The following is a 15,544-nucleotide window of genomic DNA, read 5'->3' on the forward strand; positions in this document are numbered from 1 at the left end:
TTTTCAGCTCAAGGCAAGCACTCTACCACTTGAGCCACAGGGCCACTTGTGGTTTTCTGGTAGTTAATTGAAGATAAGAGTCTCACGGAAAAAAAGAAAAAAAAGTCTTATGGACTTTTCCTGCCCGGGCTGGCTTTGAACTGTGATCCTCAGATCTCAGCCTCCTGAATAGCTAGGATTACAGGCATGAGCCACCAGCACCCAACTGTTTTCATTTTCAACTGTCAGAATATACTTATTTACAGGATTCAGTAACATGTATATGTATATATACAGTAACATGTATATGTATATAAACAGTAACATATTACATAAAATAATCAAATTGATATATGTATTATATAATGGTATATATTGATTATATATTAATGATTAGTTGGTTGAAGATGGAGGGCTGGAGAGACCACCGATGTAATCCATTTAAGCTTTCTTCCTGGACTTCAGCAGGACAGGGAAGTGTAGATTTCAGAGGATAAACAAGTTGTATTTGTTAGATATTAAATGTTACAAAAAGGACACACACAAAATAAGGCTTGAAATCAAACGCCAGTGGCTCTCGCTAGTAATTCTACCTACTTAAGAGGTCGAGATCTGAAGATCATGGTTTAGCGCCACTCTGGGTAGGAAAATCCTTGAAATTCTTAACCAGCAAAAAGCCATAAGTGGAGCTGTGGCTCAAGTGGTAGAGTTCCAGCCTTGAGTAAGGCTCAGCGCTCCTGAGTTCAAGTCTCAGTATCTGCACAAAATAAGTAAACAGGCCTTGAAACAACTTTAGCAGCAAAGTGTACTAGTAACTTTGTGCAGAATAGTGTTATTAAAGTCAGATTTTCCACTCTTTTTAGGTATTTTGTGAGACCCATTACTGTGATGAATGTTACTAAGGAAGCTTAGTTCTTGCTTTTGGAGAGCCTTGGGAGGATTCTAATACATTGTGGTTATTAAATAACTTCTAGTAGTAGTCACCTCTGCAGAGCTGTGGATGATTAGGCAAAGAGAAGGAAAGGAAGTTTATTTGTTACAGAATTCCCCATTAATCCTGTGGAATTTATAGCATGTGACTGTATTTCCCTTGGAAGTTATATCACATGACTGTTACCTATTCAAAATAACAAATAACATTTGTGAAGTTTTACAATAATATTAGTACAATTAATTACCCAAATGAGCAATGTAGACCAGAGGGAGTAGCAGACTGTTGGCCTTTGGGCTGGGGCTGCCCCCCAGATGGGTTTTATTTCACCCACATGGGACCTACATTTATTTTTATGGGGTGACAAACAAGTTGTAAAGTGATTTAACAGAAGCTATGAAGGCTCAGACTGGCTCTGTGATTTGCCCTGGGAGGGAGGAGCAGTGAGCCTGCTGGAGGCCAGTTGAGTTTGGCTGCCTGGAGGGGGGGGGGGGGGCGGGAAAGACGGCGTGGGGGAATGGAAGTGACCAGCTGGCAGTTTGGGAGTCAGGATGTGACATAAGCAACAGTTGGCTGGAGGAGCAGACTTGGCAGTTGTCAGCACAGAGGTATGTTGGTATGTTGGACCAGGGGGTAAGAATCCAGCGAGATAGGAACATGAGCCAGATGAATGCTGGAGACGCCCTTGCCTGCACCCCTTCTCTGTGAATAGACAAGATCTGTGAAGAAGGAGGAGGGAACGGCACAAGGAAAAGGGCAGCCTTGAAAACTATGAGAAGAGCCACTGAAGGAGAAAGGCAGTATAGGTAAAGAAGGAGGAGGAGAACCGGCAGCAGGTCAGCAGCTCAGTATACCTTCTGGGTTGCCTGTCTAGGGCTTGAATAGTTTCTTGTCTAGGTACTAAGAGAAGTGGCCCATTTTTCCCTCAGACACCTCCTCTTCTTCAGGGTTTACTTGACATTCAGCTTTTATTTCTTTTGTCATCCACAGAGATCCAGACCAAGGTAGAGCCTGTCTCTCCATCTTCCTCTGTCAACTCTGAGGCCTCCCTGCCCTCAGCAGACTCCCCTAGCCAGGTGAGAACCCCCCCCCGTCCCCTCCAGCCCAACCCCTCCATTACTCTTCTGCTTCAGGGACATGAGAGCTTTTTCTTCTTCAGCTCTATCCTCAGCACCTTGACAATCCTGACTAACGTCTCTCACTGCCCCAAGTAGGCTTTCACAGGAGAGGAGGTGCTGGAAGTGAAGACAGAGTCCCCGTCCCCTCCAGGGTGCCTCCTGTGGGATGTCCCGGCCCCATCACTTGGAGCCGTCCAGATTAGCATGGGTCCATCTTGCCCTGATAGTTCCTCAGGTAATGGGGCTTCCTGACCCCTCCCGTCCCTGGTAAGAAGCTTATAGTCCTGGAAATCTCCTCCTTCCTCATTTTCCTTCAGGCAAAGCTCCACCCACCCGGAAGCCCCCACTGCAGCCCAAACCTGTGGTGCTAACCACTGTCCAGATGCCACCTAGAGCTGTGCCTCCCAGCACCACGGTCCTCCTGCAGCCCCTCGTCCAGCAGCCTGCAGGTACCGAAGAGCCTGGCTGGATTCTTAGGGAGCACACAGCCATGGGGGTTCCTGACCCATGAGTGCTTAGGTGACAGTACAAACACAAGAACCCCTCCTGACTCATGTTCTGTGGCCTCTTGCTCTCTCACCCCAGTGTCCCCAGTTGTCCTTATCCAAGGTGCTATTCGAGTCCAGCCTGAAGGGCCAGCACCCACGATTCCACGGCCTGAGAGGAAGAGCATCGTCCCAGCTCCTATGCCTGGGAACTCCTGCCCACCGGAAGTGGATGTGAGTGCCGGGAGCAGAGTAGAGCTTGTTCTGGGAAGGGAAGAAGGAAGTCGATCATGGAAAGAACTGAGGGGCAAAGAGGGAGGTGAGATGCAGGGGCAAAAACTGAGGACCCCCTAAGCTGAGCACCAGGGGCTCACACCTCTAATCCTAGCTACTCAGGAGGTTGAGATCTGAGGATCATAGTTCAAAAGTTCAAAGCTTTCCAGCTTGGGCAGGAAAGTCTTGGGATTCTTTTTTTTTTTTTGTCCGTTGTGGGGCTTGAACTCTGGGCTTGGGCTCTGTCCCTGTGCTCTTCAGCTCAAGGCAAGCGCTCTACCCCTTGAGCTACAGCACCATGCCCAGTTTTCTGGTGGTTTATTGGAGATAAGAGTCTTATGGGCTTTCCTGCCTGGGCTGGCTTTGAACCACAATCCTCAGATCTCAGCCTCCTGAGTAGCTAGGATTTCAGGCATGAGCCACCAGAGCTCGGCTTGTGGAATTCTTATCTCCAGAAAAAAAGCCAGAAGTGGAGCTGTGGCTCAAGTGGTAGAATGCTGAGGGGCATTGCCCAGGCTCTGAGTTCAAACCTTACTCAATACAAAAAAAAGTGAGCATATGCACTTGTAGGATGGCCCTGGGGGCTGAGAGGGCCCATTTCTATACTCCATGTAGATTTAGATCCATAGATTTTTTTTGGGGGGGGATCTAGTCGTGGGGCCTGAACTCTGGGCCTGGGCACTGTCCCTCAGCTCTTCAGCTCAAGGCTAGTGCTCTACCACTTGAGCCACAGCACCACTCCCAGCTTTTTTTCTTTTTGCTTATGTGGTACTGGGGAATCAAACCCAGGGCCTCATGCATGCAAGGCAAGCATGCTCTACCACTGAGCCACTTTCCCAGCCCCAAGGTCCATAGGTTTTCTGTCAGTACCACAGAGAAGTGGAGGTGGCCTCAGGATGTCACAGGCAAGGGTTGTGGTGATAAGAGCTACTTTCTAGGGAGCAATCTGTTTCTTCATTATAGCAAGGTTAAACATTAGGCTTTGAAGAAGAGGATCAGGAGGAAGACTCATCATGAAAAGATGAGGGGACTTTCTCCTGCAGTCTAATCTCTCCCATTTCTGAGGACCAGGAACAGGGAATGGTTGCAAGAAAGGCTCTTTCCCTGGGCCATGGTGGCTCACACCTATAATCCTAGCTGTTTAGGAGGCTGAGAGCTGAGGCTTATGATTTAGAACCAGTCCAAGTAGACACATTTGAGAGACCCTTGTCTGCAAAAACCTGGAGCTGTGGCTCAAGTGTTATGAGCAATAAAATCATGGGGTTCAAGCCCCAGTACTGGCATAAAGGGAGGCTGTGTCCTTGGAAGGTTTCAGTAGAGCAGAAAAAGCCCCATTTGTAGCTACGTAGGTAGAGATCAGAAAGGCAGAAGGGCCCAGGTGATGGGGCCCAGCCTCTCTCCAGCTCACCTTTCATTCTCTATTTGACCTCTGGGGCTGGCGCTAGGCAAAACTGCTGAAGCGGCAGCAGAGAATGATCAAGAACCGAGAGTCAGCCTGTCAGTCCCGGAGAAAGAAGAAAGAATACCTGCAGGGGCTGGAGGCGCGTCTGCAGGCAGTGCTGGCCGATAACCAGCAGCTGCGCAGGGAGAATGCTGCCCTCCGGCGGCGGCTGGAGGTACTGCTGGCCGAGGTAAGCCTGGTAAGCCTGGACAGTTTCTTGGAGAAAGGAAAGGAACACAGACTCCTTGAGGTAACTCAGTCTCTGCTGTCTCTTCCTCTGCACTTTAGAACAGCGAGCTCAAGTTAGGGTCTGGAAACAGGAAGGTGGTCTGCATCATGGTCTTCCTTCTCTTCATTGCCTTCAACTTTGGACCTGTCAGGTGAGATCTACTTCTGAGAACTCTCTGGGTGGAACTGAGCCTCACAGCCACCTGATCACATACAAGGATTCCAGTGTTAGTGCTGCTGGTGTAGCCAGCAGTTCTTCCTTGCTCTACCATTTCTCTCTTAGGCAACACATTGAGGGGGCCGATCATGGTGATAGTAAGTAGTGGCTCTTAGGGGCTGAGTGGCTGGGGCCTAGGTTAACCACTCTCCTTTTCTTGTTTCCCAGACCTGTGAGGTAGGGACACTTCCTGTTCTCCTCTTATAGATGAGGAAACTCAGCAGTCGACTGCAGAGCTTTTACTCTGGACAAGATACTCAGTAAAGCTGGGATTCTTCTTCATGCTCTGTCCTTCCCTTCCCACAGCATCAGCGAGCCTCCTGCAGCTCCCATTTCTCCTCGGATGAGCAGGGAGGAGCCTCGACCCCAGAGACACTTGCTGGAGTTCTCTGAACAAGAGCCAGTTCATGGAGTTGAACCCCTCCAGGGGTCCTTCCAGGCCCCTGAGGAGCTGCAGCCTAGCCCCGTAGGTCAGCAGCCCAGTTTCAGGTGAGGAGAAAAACGGCCCCTTTCTCCTTTGGAGTTAGGAACAACTTTTCTGTTTGTGTGGAGCCGGAGCCAAAGCGGCTCTCGTGCTGGTGGTCCCTGCCTAGACCTTCTCTAATCATTGCTTCTTTCCTGCTCACTGCAGGAACCTGACAGCCTTCCCTGGAGGGGCCAAGGAGCTCCTCCTGAGAGACCTGGACCAGCTCTTCCTCTCCTCTGACTGCCGGCACTTCAACCGAACTGAGTCCCTCAGGTATAGGGGAGTCAGGGCTGGGCACCTGCTCTTAGCTTTTGAGCTCCTCCATTGCCAGCCTGGCTGTCCTATGTACTGAAGCTTCAGAACCGGCTTTTTTGGGGGGGCTTCAACTCAGGGTTTAGGCACTGTTCTTTAGCCTTTTTTTTTCCACTCAAGTTTGGATCTCTACCACTTGAGCCGCAGGTCCATTTCCAGATTTATTTACTTATTTACTTATTTGGTGGTTAATAGGAGATCAGAGTTCTATGCACTTTGCTGCTCAGGCTGGCTTTGAACTACAGTCCTCAAATCTCAGCCTGCTGAGTAGCTAGAATTATGGCATGCACCACCAACAGCTAGCTTCCCTGGCCTTTTCACTTCTGCGTGCAGCCCAGGGAAGCTGGCATCCCTTGGCCTGTCCCAGAGGTGGTAACTTGCCTCTGCTTCCCCAGGCTTGCTGATGAACTGAGTGGTTGGGTCCAGCGTCACCAGAGAGGCCGGCGGAAGATACCTCAGAAGGCACAGGAGAGACAGGTAGGAGCAGTGGGGCCGGTCCAAGCGAGGCCCTGGCAAGAACAGGGCTAAATGGCATGGGAGTTTCAAGGGAGCGAGAAGTCAGGGATTGTTTAGGGAAAGTGGAGGCGTGGCTATGAGGTGGCGCTAGCTTCCAGGGGCTGCCTGTCTCTTCCCTTTCCCCTCACCCTCTCCAAATCCTTAGATACTTCTCCTTCCAGAAGGCTCAGCTTCGGAAGAAGTTGCCTCCAGTTAAGGCAGTCCCTACTCAAGCCCCGGGACCCCCAGAGAGGTGAGTATTGGGAGGCTGCTCATCATCGTTGTCGGCAGTGCGATGATGCTCCCCCCCCCCACTGAAGTCCCTGCCCCTGTCCCTGTTCCTGTCTCTGGGAAACTAGGGGTTCTGTGGGCCAGCTGCAGCTGTATCGCCATCCAGACCGTTCCCAGCCAGAGTTCCTGGATGCCATTGACCGACGTGAAGACACATTTTATGTAGTCTCCTTCCAAAGGGTGAGTTCCACCTCCTGGCCCTAGCCCTGGGGTCTGTCACTCTGAACCCCCTACCAACCTGTCTTCCCTGGAGAGTGAGCACCTGGGGGAGCTCCCCATGAGAATCCTCTCCTCCACCATCCGGTCCGGCCTCCTCCCCAGGATCACCTGCTGCTCCCAGCCATTAGTCACAACAAGACCTCCAGGCCCAAGATGTCCCTGGTGATGCCGGCCATGGCCCCCAATGGCAAGTCATCCCCTCTGAGTATGGGGAAGGGATCCTGAAATGGAGGGAGGGGAAGATTCCCACAGGAGTGTCCAGAAAGGGGATGGGGGGGGGGAGGAAGGAGAGAAGAAGCATCCAGAAGGAGGCTGAGGTGAAGAAACAGGAAGTGAGTGGAGAGAACACGAAACACTGGAGACGGGTGGAGGTGGGGACAGAAGTAGGATGACCCCCCCGCCCCCGCCCCCAGTGTATCCAGCACTCAGGAAGCCAAGCCAGGAGAGTTTGAGGCCAGCCCTGTGCGCCATAGTGACACTTCGTCACCAAAAAAACAAAATGCAGTGATGGTGTTGGGTTTGCTTGGGTGGCTGCGCAGAGCAGGGCGGGCCGGACCCTTATGAGACTCTCACTTCTTTTTTTTTTTTGTTTTTCTCTTGATGTTTTCTCCTCTACAACCCCCCCCCCCCACTCATCAATGCCATTTTCTTTTCCTGCCCCTTTCTTTCTCCCTGTCCCCAACTCCATCCTTACCTTCTCATCTTAACTCCCACTTTGGGCCTCCCTCCTCGCCATGGCCTGCTCCCTTCCTCCTTCACATGCCTCCCCTTCGCTCTTCTTCATGAACTCTCTCCTCACAGAGACCCTGTCAGGCCGGGGGGCCGCAGGGGACTATGAGGAGATGATGCAGATCGAGTGTGAGGTCATGGACACCAGGGTGATTCACATCAAGACCTCCACGGTGCCCCCCTCGCTCCGAAAACAGCCCTCCCCAAGCCCCGGCAATGCCACAGGTGGCCCCTTGCCAGCCAGTCCGGCCCGCCAGGCCTCCCCCCAACCCCTCTACCTCAATCATCCCTGACCTCTGCAGCTCACACTGAATTAGACCTGGGGGTGGGGGTGGGGTGCAAAGGGACCCACTGGGACAGTTTCAACTTTCCCTGATCCCTCGGCTGGGGTAAAGGAAAGACAGGGTGTGGGGTTAGGCACTTAACTTGGGGGTAGGGTGATTTACCCCTGTCCTCGCCCCTTTTCACAATATAGGGCTCATCTCATGCCTATGAACCCCCAAGTCCTGCCTCCTCCTCTGAGGGTACTGAGCAAACTTTACTTTGGGGGTGGGTGGGCTCCTGTATACTCCTTATTCTTTAGTTTCTCTGGGAGTAAAGATGAGCATTTAGTCCCCAGGTGGGACAAGGGGGGGGACAAGTTTTTACATTTTGGAGCTGGTTAGCAGGAGTACAGGAGGGTGGTGGAGGGAGATCAGTTTACGTGTGTGCATTATCTTCTTCTTTTTTTAATTATTAAATAAACAACTTGGAGGGAGTTAAAGGCATGGTGGCTGCCTTCCTGGCTCATGACTTCTATAGGGCCAGCTTCAACGAACCAAGCCCAGAAGATGCCCCTGCTGGTGAGGTGGGGAGGCGTGGGCGTGGCGGGGGAGGCCCCCCCACAGACCTCATGTCATCTCCCTGCCCCACCCCTGCAGCGCTTGGCTGTGTCTGTGTCTAGCGAAGATGTCTATGGAGTGACACCAGAGGATGTCCTTCAGTGGAATGTGTCTGAGTAAACAGGAAGGATGGGGGGCCCCACGCCCTTCAGGGGGCACAGCAGCTCCTGTCCTCTCTCCAGCACCCCGCCCTTTGCTTTCCAGGATGAGCAACTCACTCACTCACACAAACAACAGCAGCCTGAGCCAGAGGACCCTGAGCCCAGGAGGAAGGGAGCAGGGTACAGCCACAGGGGGGGGGGAAGGGGGGAGGATTTCTGGGGTGTTATGGGATGCCCTCTTAGCCCTAAATTGAAGGAGACTGAGCCTTGAGGGTCGAGATGAAAGCAAAAGATATAGAGTGGGTCAAACGCTGAAAAGACTGTTTAAATTGGGAGGAAGGGGAGCAGGACCAAGTGAGAGGTTGAGTCTCTATCCAACCTGAGGGAAGCAGGGGGGGGCGTTGCGGGAATCCCCCCCAACAGCGCCTCAGGCCTGACCCTGCTGGGGTGTCCTGGGTCAGATGGAGGGTGTGAGCTGGACCTGGGCTCTATGCCCAGATGACTGGACAGGGGCTGCTGGGCCATAAGCCCAGACCTGAAGGGGGGAGGAAGAACCTCACGTGTCCAGCCGGTCTCCCCCCTCCCCGCCCTCCCCTCTCTCCGACTGTGTTTAGGGTGAAAACAGACTGGGGAGCTATGGCAACCTGGAACTGGGGCTCCCAGGAACTAGGTTTTCCTCCCCCTCCAGAGGGCAGCCCTGGTCCTCAGCCACTTCCTGTCCCAGGATCCCTTGAGCCTTATCCAGCCCTCTCCAGCAACGTGTGCCATGAGAACCAGGATTTTGGAAGCAGATCGCCTGAACTGGGCTCCCAGCGGAGCTTTTTATTGACTGATGTATTTAAACGTTCGGCCTCTGTCTCCGTCGGTAAAATGTAGTCATGCTATGGTGTGAGGAGGAGACGTGGTGACAGCCATGTCTCAGGCGCAGTAGACACGCAGCAAACGCCGTCTGCTCCGCTCCTGTCACATTGTACTTGTCTTTTCTCCTGCCATGCCATCCGGGTCCGTCACCGCCTAGCCCACTGCCCTTTCTCCCCCGATCCCATTTGAGGAAAATGCTCAAAGAGCTGGCATTGAGATCACGCTGGGAACTCAGGTTGCACCTCTGAGTGACAGGGACACTTAGGTGCCAGCCAGGCGTCAGACCCATCTTGGCTGAAGGGTGTAGTTTGGGGGAGGAGTTACAGAGCCAATGGAAGCTGTGTATGTGGAGGGTGGGGCGTGAAGGCAGCCCCTGTGGATTTCCCTTCCTTTCCATTCCTCTGCCCACACCTACATGCAGAACCACCCGAGTCATACCCGGCCACTGTCTCTCCTGCATGTGATCAACTCTGCCTGTCCTGGGCTCTCTAGGCTTTCTCTCTGCTTTCCTTGTGCCAATGTCCCTCCCTCTTTTCTCTGGACCTTTCACCTTCCTCTGCTTACACCCCCACCACCAGTTTTCACCATCTCTCTTGACCTTTACTCCTGGTTCCTGTTTTTCTCATTTCCTTTATATTTCTCTCTCTCCCCCCCCCCTCGCTCTGTCGCTGTCTGCTTATCTGCCTGCTTGCCTGCCTATGTCTGTCTCTCTCCCTCTTCCCCCCCCTCTGTCCCTGAGCTTCTTTGGTTCAAGGCTAGTGGTCTACTACTTGAGCCCAGTGCCACTTCTAGCTTTTTCTGAGCAGTTTACTGGAGATAAGAGTCTCACAGACTTTCCTGTTCTGACTGGCTTTGAACCACAATCCTCAGATCTCAGCCTCCTAGGTAGCTGTTAGTATAGGCGTGAGCTCCCAGCGCCCAGCTTCCTCTTCTCTATCTTACTGTCCCTCATCCCACCCCCTTGGTCTTTTCTCCTGCTGCTGACACTGTGTGTGCCTTCTGCCTTTGTCATACTGTCCTCTATACCCCTTCCCACTCCTGTGTCCACATTCCATGTCCCTTCCCATTGCTTCCTCCCTTCTCCACTCGTCGTCTTCCCTCTTCTCGCTACACTTCCCTATTCTGGTCCTCCGTCTTCTTTCCAGCTATGGGGGCCAGGACTGGGGAGCCTAATGTTTGTCTCATCGTTCTGCTATGGCTTCTGGATACAGCACATCTGGATTCCGGGGCCCAGATGTGTGGTTGCCACAGCGACCTCAGTCCCTCTGGTAAATAGAGGCGCCCACCCGGCCCAGAGCAGAGAACAAAACAATTGTGTGACTTTCTTTTGTCACGAGATAGAAATGTCCTCCCTCCTCCCTTCTCCCCACACCCATGTCTCCTGGCAAAGGGACTTTTAAGGGTCCAGACCCTTCTTTCTGTAGCTTTACCATAGTCAGCCCTGGGTTTTTTTGTCTGTCCCATCTTTCTTCTCATGACTATTTCCATGTTCCTGTCTTCAGCTCTCTGTAATGGATGTTGACCCCCATCTTAGGCAATTTCTTCACACTGTATTAAAAAAAACAACAACAACTAGATGTAGTATGAAGTTCCAAAAACCCAGATTCTTCACCCATTTCCCAGTCCTTCAAGACGCCGCTCTGTTTCTGCCCTCTATTCCATCCTTTTCTAGAATTGTAGGGGAAGGAGAGGAAATGCAGGCTTTGGAATGAGCCAGCGTGGGTGAGGCCCCCTTCCCCACCATTAGCAAAGCCCCTAGGACAAGCCATGTAATGTCCACGTTGCATCTGTTTCTCCCACTACAAGAAACAGTTTAATAAAATGCCTGCAGTGTGTAGGAAACTGCTTGTAAATGGAAGCCTAATCCAAATGTTTCCTATCTCTCTCCTCTCTGGGACTGCTTCCTTGGATCATAGCCTCTGGCCTCTCTTCATTCCTCTCTCGATCCTTGCCCTCAATTGTCCTTTTCTTCTTCTCGTCTTCCTTCTTCCCTCTCATCTATGTGTCCTAGCCTGTAACCTCCTGAGGTCAGTACAGGAATGTGGACGATCATTCCAGGATGGAGATTCAGAGTGGAAGACACCTGATCCTGCCGACAGCCAGAGCATGCGCACACATACACACACACACACACACACCAACAACAACACCACCACACCGCACTGGCCTTGCCACCTGCCAGCCAGGCCACCTCAGTGAATCAGCCTCAGCTCTGACTCCTGGGATTCCCTGCACCCACCCCACTGTCCAACATTTGTTCCCCACCTTTCTGTCTTGGGCTGTTCACAACTCAGTGGTGACAAGCATGCATCGGGCACCTTTGCCGTGCAAGGTTTGGTGCTTTCCTGATGACGTGCAAATATATAAGCACCCCTTAGAAGAAATCCAGGAGTGGCAGCAATTTTAGACGATTGTTTGAGGGCCTGAAACTGTTAGCTTCCTGCGCCTTCCCCAAATGTCTTGTAAACTCGTAAACATCTGGAACCCCGCATTCCTGCCTGAAATCCCAGCTTCCCTTCCCCAGGGCCATCTTCCCCATCATCTCCAGGCCACTCTCTGGGCCAGATGTAATTATGGTGATCCTTTTTCCTAAATAAACCAAGACTTAAGGGCCTGGAAAATAAGTGGCTGTGCTGTGACTCTGGGGAGGCACTGTGCTCAGTCTGTGCCCATGTAATGTAGGTTCAAGACTGCTTTTTCATCTGCTGTTCCCCTACCCCAGCTGCCTGCTGGGAGATCAGAGAGAAGCTGTTACCTACTCATGGTGCTGTGGCGTCAGGCCAAGGCAGAGGAAGGAAGCGGAGTCCGGCTCCATCCAAGATGCTGACTTCACTTTCTCCATCAAAGCCAGGAAAAAAATAACACACACACACACACGCACAGACTTCCATGCAAGAACCCATGTGTACTGCTGTCCTCAGTCACATGCTACTGCAGCATGCCCTGACCCAGCCACTCTTGTAACTGGAGATCTGATCTGGGGTGTGGACAGCCTGCACCTCAACCCGAGTGACATTAAACAAGCGCCTTTCTTACCCTGCTTAGCCAAGGTATACCTCAATGATGAGGTCTGCAATAAGAGCTTTATCCTCAGCTTGGATGCTTTTCCCCTATGGCACAAATGACCCCTTCAGGTCTGTTTCAGGGAAGTACTTGGCTTAATGAAGCCAAAGAAATGCCCAGCCAGCTTAGGTGTAGTTTACCTGGTCCTCTGGCTGTGGCTTTCTGTCTCTTGTGTGTGCTGGTCCTAGGGCTTGAACTCAGAGCTTGGGCACTGTCCCTGAGCTTTTATGTTCAAGGCTAGTGCTCTTCCACTTGAACCACAGCTCTGCTTCTGACTTTTTTTTTTTTTTTGGTCAGTCGTGGGGCTTGAACTCTGGCCTTGGGCACTGCCCCTGCACTCTTCAGCTCAAGGCCCATGCTCTACCGCTTGAGCCACAGCGCCACTCCCGGTTTTTTCTAATGGTTTATTGGAGATAAGAGTCTCATGGACTTTCCTGCCCAGGCTGGCTTTGAACCTCGATCCTCAGATCTCAGCCTCCTGAGTAGCTAGGATTACAGGCGTAAGTCACCAGCGCCCGGCTGCTTCTGACTTTTTAGTGGTTAATTGGAGACAAGAGTCTTATAAACATTCCTGCCCCAGCTGGCTTTGAACTACAGTTCTCAGACCTCAGCCTCCTTGAGTAGCTAGGATTACAGGCGTGAGCCACGGGTGCCCACTTTTTCCATCTCTGCCAACACCTGTTTCCCAACCCTGCTCTCCATGCTTAGCCCCCTCCCAACTTTCCATAATGTTACCCTCCACTGAGTGTCCTACCCCCAGGTTTGCCTCCCGCCTCTAACTCTTTAGTCCATCCCTCACTTTCCTCCCAACTTCTAGGCTTTGCTTCCTTGACTGAATCCCTGCTTCCTCCCCAAATCATATGTCCTGGTGTTCAGCCAAGCCCTTGCCCAGTCATTGCCCGCTATTTCTCTAGGAATCCGCTGAGGTGGGAGAATTGGGGGGGGGGGCAGTGATCGCAAGCTGGGACGGGAGGGAGACTGCAGAGCAGAGACAGCTCAGGACAGCAAGGGGAGGAGGAGGGCAGGAGGGAGTGCTGGACAGAATTGGGTAGGTCAATTTCGTGGAACTTGGGGTGAGTTTAAGTTCTGGGGGTGCCTTCGGTCTCCTGCCCCCATCTCTGCTCCCTGCACTGCACTTCCTGGGGGAGGATTGGGGTGCTAGGTGATTCAAGCTAGAGCTGAGCTGGGAAAAGGAGCCTGGCAGGGAGGGGGAGGGGCCGGCCTGGAGGAATGGCGTTGGCCGAGCGACAGGCCACAGGTGAAGAAGTGGTGGAGCCAAAGGAAACAGCAGGGGGAATGGGAACTATCAGGTTGGGCAAAAACTAAGGTTGGGAGGAGTTAAAAACAGGATAAGGAAAAGACATGGGTGGGAAAATGAACTGGAGGGGGTGAGAGGAGGGTATGGTGGGACTTGGGTTCTGGATGGGGAGGTGACCTGGGTGAGGGCCGGAGGAGGGGAGGGGTGGCTTGTGGGAGGGTCTAGGAGGGATGGGAGGCCCTGCCCTATCTCTGCTCCCCTCCCTGACCTCACGCTGGTCCTCCCCTTCTCCTCCCCCTGCTTGCTGAAGGCTCCCTCCTCTCTGTTGCTGCCCAGATCCACAGTCCTATTGTGGCTCTGTGAGCCAGTGCTGCAAGGGACAAGCGAAGGGGTCCTCCAGGGAGCCCAGGGCTGCCAAAGAGTTTACCCTGCTCTGCCCTGAGGGGTTGGGACAAAGCAGGTGCAGAGGCACAGCAGAAGCCCAATACCCAGGTAAGTTACAGAGCGCTGGTAGACCCAGATGGAGAAGTGAGAGCAAAGGATTTCTCTCCTGTCCCACACATGCTGGCGAAGGCGTGGCAGGAGAGCTCCCTGAAGAGCTCCGGCAGCAGCGCGGGGACCTGGGGCTCTGCACCAGATTCCCCGGGGAGGTGTGTCTGAGAGGACAGGGCAGTGTGTGCGTGCGCAGAGGGCGGTTTGTGCCTGGGTTTGGGCAAGGCTGCATGCACCTGAGAGGTGCTGGGAACAAATCAGAGGTGTCAGATGGTGTCAGCCTGGGGTGCTCATCGGGAGGTGCAGAGAAGACAGGGAGGATTGAGTTGAGTTGGGAGGCAGCTAAGCCTTGGAGGAAATCATGGGTAGATTCAGAGTGGCTGAGACTGAACTGCGGGAGCAGCCAGAGAGAGAGAGACTTCAGACAGACAGACAGACAGACTCCTGGAGGTGGTACACCTGAGGTCCCAGGCTTGGGAGGGAGGGCTGGGAAATCTCAAGACTTTAGGAAATTCTGCAATGGGGCAAAGTGAGGGTTCTGGGGTCTGGAAGGGCACGGAGCCTGCAGAGACACCGCTACACTTGTTCTTGGCTGAGTGCAAGAACGCAGCACTGCAAAGGCGCGTGTGTCCCCCAGGAGCACAGGACTCGTCTTCACTTCAGTCCCCTTCCAGATTCCCCCTAATTCTGTCCATCTGAACCTTCCCACCCCTCCAATAGCACCCCCAACACACGTGACACGCCCCGGGTGAGGCAGGCAGGCCTGTTATCTCGCCTGGAAAGAATTTGATGGCTTAGAAACAACTGGAAGTGGAAGGGGGGGTAACTGGGAAACCCCGCAGCTGTTGGCCCCACTCTTGCTTCCCAGATCTCCAGCTACCCCCGGGCCCTTACTCCAGTCTGTGGGGACCTAGCACCTCTATTTCTCAAGCATCCTTCTGCTCCCATCCTGGCCACACAGTGCAGAACCAGAAGCTGCCTTCCTGTCCCTCACACTTCCTTTGACCTTTCTCACTGGGGGTCTGGAAATCCTGCTTAGTTTTTCCATCCCTGAGGCCCATCTGCTTTCCCCAGGTTCAAGGGCATTTGGGGCCTCCAACTCCTCCAGCTCCCACATGCTTCAATCCCAGTACCCTGTCCCTTCCCTCTGCCTCCTAGAGTCCTCTACCTTCACCTCTCACTGCCAGATTTCAGCTGGGTGTGTGGCAGAGGGGTAGGGCTAGAGCCCCCCCCCCAATTTCTGGAACATTCCTTGTGGACATTGACCCTTTCTCCCACCCCATGGGACTTACAGTCCCCTATGAGCAAAGTGTCACAATTGGCCACAACCCCAAATACCAGAGATGCTGAGTCACAGTTTGGGAAGATGCCCCCACCCCTGCCAGTTCTCTCTCTAACTGTGAGGGTGAGGCCACATCCCCCCAAAAAACATCAGAGAGGTATAGAGGGAAACACAGAGACACCCAAATTCTCTGCCCATTGCTGAGAATAGGGCAAAACATTTCCGAGAGTTGGGAGTGGCGGATGGATGGGTGGCAGTGACAGGCAAGAGAGGGAAATCTGCAAAGACCAGCCTGCTCCCCACTTGGGAAGGACCCCTGTTTGATTCCCTGCACTCCAGCTCAGTTCTTCCACACAGCTACCCTCTGAGCCATTGAAATGGGCCGTGTGTGTGTGTGTGTGTGTGTGTGTGTGTGTGTGTGT

At 52.9% G+C, this 15,544-nt stretch overlaps 2 protein-coding genes across 2 annotated transcripts in view; both read left to right on the forward strand.

The window, feature by feature from the left end:
• Atf6b (activating transcription factor 6 beta) overlaps positions 1-7,951 on the forward strand; it is a 13,767-nt gene extending 5,816 nt beyond the window's left edge. Inside the window, exons 3-15 of the mRNA XM_013034943.1 lie at positions 1,901-1,986; positions 2,125-2,263; positions 2,346-2,477; positions 2,614-2,747; positions 4,232-4,417; positions 4,516-4,607; positions 4,979-5,161; positions 5,304-5,411; positions 5,846-5,927; positions 6,128-6,198; positions 6,305-6,416; positions 6,558-6,642; positions 7,257-7,951. Coding sequence (XP_012890397.1) covers positions 1,901-1,986; positions 2,125-2,263; positions 2,346-2,477; positions 2,614-2,747; positions 4,232-4,417; positions 4,516-4,607; positions 4,979-5,161; positions 5,304-5,411; positions 5,846-5,927; positions 6,128-6,198; positions 6,305-6,416; positions 6,558-6,642; positions 7,257-7,477 — 1,631 coding nt within the window. The 3' untranslated portion in view covers positions 7,478-7,951. The remainder of the gene's footprint in view (positions 1-1,900; positions 1,987-2,124; positions 2,264-2,345; positions 2,478-2,613; positions 2,748-4,231; positions 4,418-4,515; positions 4,608-4,978; positions 5,162-5,303; positions 5,412-5,845; positions 5,928-6,127; positions 6,199-6,304; positions 6,417-6,557; positions 6,643-7,256) is intronic.
• Positions 7,952-13,759: 5,808 nt separating this feature from the next.
• Positions 13,760-15,544, forward strand: part of Tnxb (tenascin XB) — a 69,101-nt gene continuing 67,316 nt past the window's right edge. Inside the window, exon 1 of the mRNA XM_013034944.1 lies at positions 13,760-13,840. The gene's annotated coding sequence lies outside the window, so the exon portion shown is untranslated. The remainder of the gene's footprint in view (positions 13,841-15,544) is intronic.

This window comes from Dipodomys ordii, unplaced genomic scaffold (assembly GCF_000151885.1).
Source record: "Dipodomys ordii isolate 6190 unplaced genomic scaffold, Dord_2.0 Scaffold202, whole genome shotgun sequence".
NCBI classification, from domain to species: domain Eukaryota; kingdom Metazoa; phylum Chordata; class Mammalia; order Rodentia; family Heteromyidae; genus Dipodomys; species Dipodomys ordii.